We start from the raw sequence: 4728 nt of genomic DNA on the forward strand, positions 1-4728 counted from the left end.
TTGTTTTTAACCTGACCTTCACCAAGACAATGAATTTATTATGAGTGCATTTGAATGTCAGACGGAGCTTAGTGATTTATTTATTGATTGCAGTCACATGTTTTCTTGAGGCATACACAGGTGATGCTTGCTCGGTTAAAGGTGCAGTATGTGAGTAGACACATATCCTGCTTGACTCTGTGAGATGTCATTGCTTTGCCTGGAATGTTCCACAGTATGGCGTTAAACTTATCAATCATTTCATAATCAATGTAATTTTCTTTCAATTACAGGTGTTGATGTACTCTTACTGTGAGTGGTCTCCACAGATCTGAGATGCAAGTTGATGACATTTCCTGCGTGTCCTCATAGAGATAAGTTTTAACATTCCACACTAAGAGACAGGAAAGTGACAGATCCTCCACTATAAAAGTTACATAATGAACCTTTAAGCTCTAAATAGATATAATATTCTAATATTTGGAAGACATATTATGATACTACTATAATATAACTTAGAATGGTCCTTACTAGTGTATCTTAAACCTATGAGGTATACTGGGATCCACACTGGAAAAGCAAAGGTTGTTTCTCTTCTTTGCCCGTGTTGAAGAAGTTAAACATGACCCGGCTGTGAGTCTCAGAGTCCTGGCTCTTCAGGAAGATGGCATTACTGGAGGATGCCAGCTACAAAAGACACACAAACAAATCTAAATTGTATGGAATAGAATAAATTTGATATAATATCCTCATGTACATTATCTGTAGATCAGAACTTAGTACTTATAAATAAATAGTTTATTCTTATTTTGATTTCATAAATACGTATTATTTTGTATTTTACAACATTTAAAATTATCTCTTTCTCTCATTTGAATAATGTAAATTATCATAGCAACAACTACATTAGATGAAGCTAAACTGCGCTGTAAAAGGCTAACACAGATTTATACAGTTTGTAAATGGTACCGGTGTTCTGGTGAGACTTCGAGGGCGACAGGCAATGACTGTGATGAAAGAGAAAGTGGCCACGAGGACCGCAGCACAGGCCATGATAAATATCATGTGAGCATTACCTGCAAACACACAATGAACATATGGAGCCTTTGTTTGTACTATGACAACATTTGAAACCACAGTCTGCACAAAGAGGCTTTGTGTTCTATTGTGATAGCTGATTGGATTTTCTCTTGTGTGGGCACAGCTCCTAAAGGGAAGAATTAGCCCTGTACATAAAAGGTGATGTGGGTTAAGGAGGTCATCGGTTCATCCCAGTCAAATCTTCAGTGAAGGTTTATTTTGGATGCCATGTGACACACATCACATGACTTGTAGTAGTTGTAAATGACACTGACTAAATTTGTTATTGTTATAATTTATTATTACTATTATTTGTGTACTTCAACCACAAATAAATACAATTTTACCATTTATAAATCTCAATTTGAGGCTTGTTCCAAGTAATTTATTTATTAATTTTACTATTAAAGCCATTTTACACCATAACTGAACAAATAATTTTCTTATAAAAGTCTTATAAAGTCTTTCTTATATGGGTTAATAAAAGTAACCCATGTTCAAAGTGTTTAAAGTGTTGTGCTATATCTTACATGAGCTGAGTGCAATCAATTGAGCACAGCAACACCCAGCCCAGTCAGCCTCCTGGTCTCAGACATGGCTGAATTCCTTGATTTTCACTGTTCACTCAGACTGAAGTGGAACTAACATTTCTAAATGTTACATTGAAACTAGCATAGTCACTTTTATGGATACAATATATAACACAAACAATCTATTAAGTCTACTGTTGTCACTTAACAACTTCGAATAAGCTTTGATACGGTCACATTATGTCATGCTGTAGATGTGAATTCTTCCTGTTCTGGTGATCTCTAAAAATAGTTATATTTTCTTAAAATTAAACCAGGTTGTTTTCAGAGAAATGTCTAGTTTGAATCTTCTACATTTTAGGATGATTAAAGCTATCACATAACACATGGTCATCAGTCAAGAGCTATCTATTAAACTATTTAGTTTTTATGTACAACTTATTTTCAAAATAGTTTCATTCTGATTATCCCTCAAAGAAATGTGGTTGCTCGGGTCAATTATCCTAATGTAGCATTTAAAACTATTAATACGGTGTGAATGCAGTAGCCATCATGTGCTTTCTGGGGTGTGCTGTATGGCAGATGTGTGTCCCACTCACTGTTTCTCTTGACAAACAAGCTGAAGGAGGTCTGCAGTTTGCTGATATCATTGCGGACACTGATGTCCAGGCAGTGCACCCCAGTAGAGGTGAAGGTGTGGTTGAGCCAGAGAGTGTTCTCATACAGCATGGTCAGAGTGCAGCCACCATTTGGATCAGGGACGCAGTTAGGCAGGAAGCGCCAACACACCCACATAGGGGGACTAGAGCAAGCAATCACATTCAGTATTAGACAGGTCACTCAATTAGATTTTTTTTTATTTCTGCCTTATATAATTATAAAGAATTACTGCATTTTTGCAAAAGATTTGAAAAGGATTCCAGGACTGTGAATAGTGTTTTATAGAAAATAAGTAAATATTGCTGCCTACCTTCCATCGACATGAACAGCCAAACTGCTGTTCTGAGAAACTTCATAGTCTGAAGGCCCCTTCAGCTCAATATGTTTGATGGCATCTAAAGAAACAAATAAAAAGTGCATTTTGGCAACTATAATAAAAAGAAAATCATTGTCAAATGTCTTTTGTAAATGTAAAACCTTTAAATTGAGTTTGTTGTTTTTAGAAAAATAGACACATTTTAAATATTTCTTAATAAGTCTTAATAATGTCACATGTGAACAATTGCAGAAGGCCTAGTTTCAGTCTTGAGCACTGAGCAGTGGACCAGTTGCACTTTGTGTAATTCACAGACTTCATGGTACTTTAAATCTGGCATAAACATTGCCTATACAATATACCTAGAGTCTAAATGGCTTCAATACATAAGACTGATGAAAAGGCATAAGGAAACACTACATACCAAGCACTGTCACATCCATTGAATAAACCCCAGTCACTTGTGGCCCAGTTTGGTTCGCACTGACTCCGACTTTAAGCTTGAGTGTGTAGTTTCCTGATGCTGCATAATGATACCTCACTACTGGCTCTGTCCCCTGAATCACCTCTCTGCAACAGAACCATAATAAATGTTTACATTGAAATACTGTAACTTAAATTTACAAAACATCACTTTACCCATTTCCTAAGTCCCATGTGTAGGAGAACTTGGCGTTAGTAAAATTCTTCTGAGGATCAAACAGTTCAAACATGGTTTCAGTGGGAATATATGAAGCAAGCTCTCCTGTGTTTCTCACATAAGTGGCATTCCCATCCATTTGATAGAAGACCAACTTTCCTGCAATGTTTTCTGTTTTGATGAGAGATGATATGTAAAGTTAAACATCTGCATTTTACTTGAAAATCACTATATGGTATTTCTCATATATTTACATACTCAGTTCTGTCAAAGGATCCATTGCATCTGCCACACCCATCAAAAGCAAAACAGGCATCAGGGTCCAAACAACATTTCTGAAAATTTAAAAGCAAGTTAATAATAATTCTACAGATAAGCTAGCATGGTTGAAAACATATATTTACCTTGCCATATCTGCTTCTCCTCAAACCAAAGTAGAAATAAAGTAAAATCAATCTTGAACAAGCCGAGAGACAGAACATGGGAGTAATTGGTGATGAGACCTTCCTATTGGTCTGGGAGAAACTGGGCTCAAAAGGCTTGAAATTGTCACCATGCGTTTCAATCATGTGGTCAAGAAGCAACAATCAGCTTTTGAGTCTTGTGCTTTATACTGGGTCACATTCCTAAACAAACTGATATGGGACATTTACAGAGATAGAAATACGCAAGTAAAAGTTTACACTATTTACAGAATTCACTTGGTATAGAAGGGGATAGTGGTACTGACATTATCCACAAGGGGACGCAAATGTCTCATGAATACCTTTTGGAACGACAGGGGTGGTATTTTTTTATTTTTTATTTTTTTTCAATCTGGCCATGTATGGAATGAATAATCTAAACGTTTATGTGTAAGACATTATCTTATCCATTTACAATAGCTCACCTTATTAATTTTTATAAGACAATGTTAAAATACTGGCTCAAAACAGTTCTGTTGAGCTGTCCACATGGTTGAAAGGATTTTATTTTATTACTGTTCCCTTTTAAAATGTATAATGATTATCTATGGTTTTATCTATTGATTTAGAATTGTCGTTTCATATATTTCCTTGCATGAAAATCAAGAACGATATCTCTCATCTCATCTCATGCATTAGTTATAGGTCTTAGAGGATGGATATTTTTGCAGGTAATATGGTTCCTATACTATAAAAAATAAATACATAACGACTTGACTGTAATGCTTTGGGCAATCATTTATAACTTTCAAATAGCACAAATCCCTTTAAACAGCTCCCTCTTATGGTCATAGGCGTGGCGCCATAATGTCTCTGTTAAAGATTAAATCAGAAGTACTAAATCTATTTCAAAGTATTTCCATATGTTTAATCATTTATACTCCACATCACTGTAAAAGACTTTTGAATTGCGCTCAAATGAGGCACCTGTGATTCGTACGTAACCTGACCTCGGTGACGTGAGACCGGCGCACCCCTCTCTCCTCCCCCTCCCTCACTCGTCTTTATGGCCGCTCCTCCGCGCGTCTCTCTCAGTTAAACCTGCTGGAAACCCGCGCT

General features: G+C 36.2%; 1 protein-coding gene across 1 annotated transcript; it reads right to left on the reverse strand.

Moving 5' to 3' along the window:
• Positions 1-525: 525 nt before the first annotated feature.
• On the reverse strand, positions 526-3617 carry tmem130 (transmembrane protein 130). The gene is made up of 8 exons (XM_020924377.2): positions 3610-3617; positions 3464-3540; positions 3205-3376; positions 2990-3135; positions 2560-2644; positions 2189-2391; positions 949-1055; positions 526-666 (listed from the first exon to the last, which is right to left on the reverse strand). The coding sequence occupies exons 1-8, from the start codon at positions 3615-3617 to the stop codon at positions 526-528; spliced, it is 939 nt and encodes a 312-aa protein (XP_020780036.1).
• Between the last annotated feature and the right edge of the window lie 1111 nt (positions 3618-4728).

The sequence above is a fragment of the Boleophthalmus pectinirostris genome, unplaced genomic scaffold (genome assembly GCF_026225935.1).
Source record: "Boleophthalmus pectinirostris isolate CB_2022bp ecotype Guang Dong unplaced genomic scaffold, ASM2622593v1 HiC_scaffold_14, whole genome shotgun sequence".
Classification (NCBI taxonomy): Eukaryota; Metazoa; Chordata; class Actinopteri; order Gobiiformes; family Gobiidae; genus Boleophthalmus; species Boleophthalmus pectinirostris.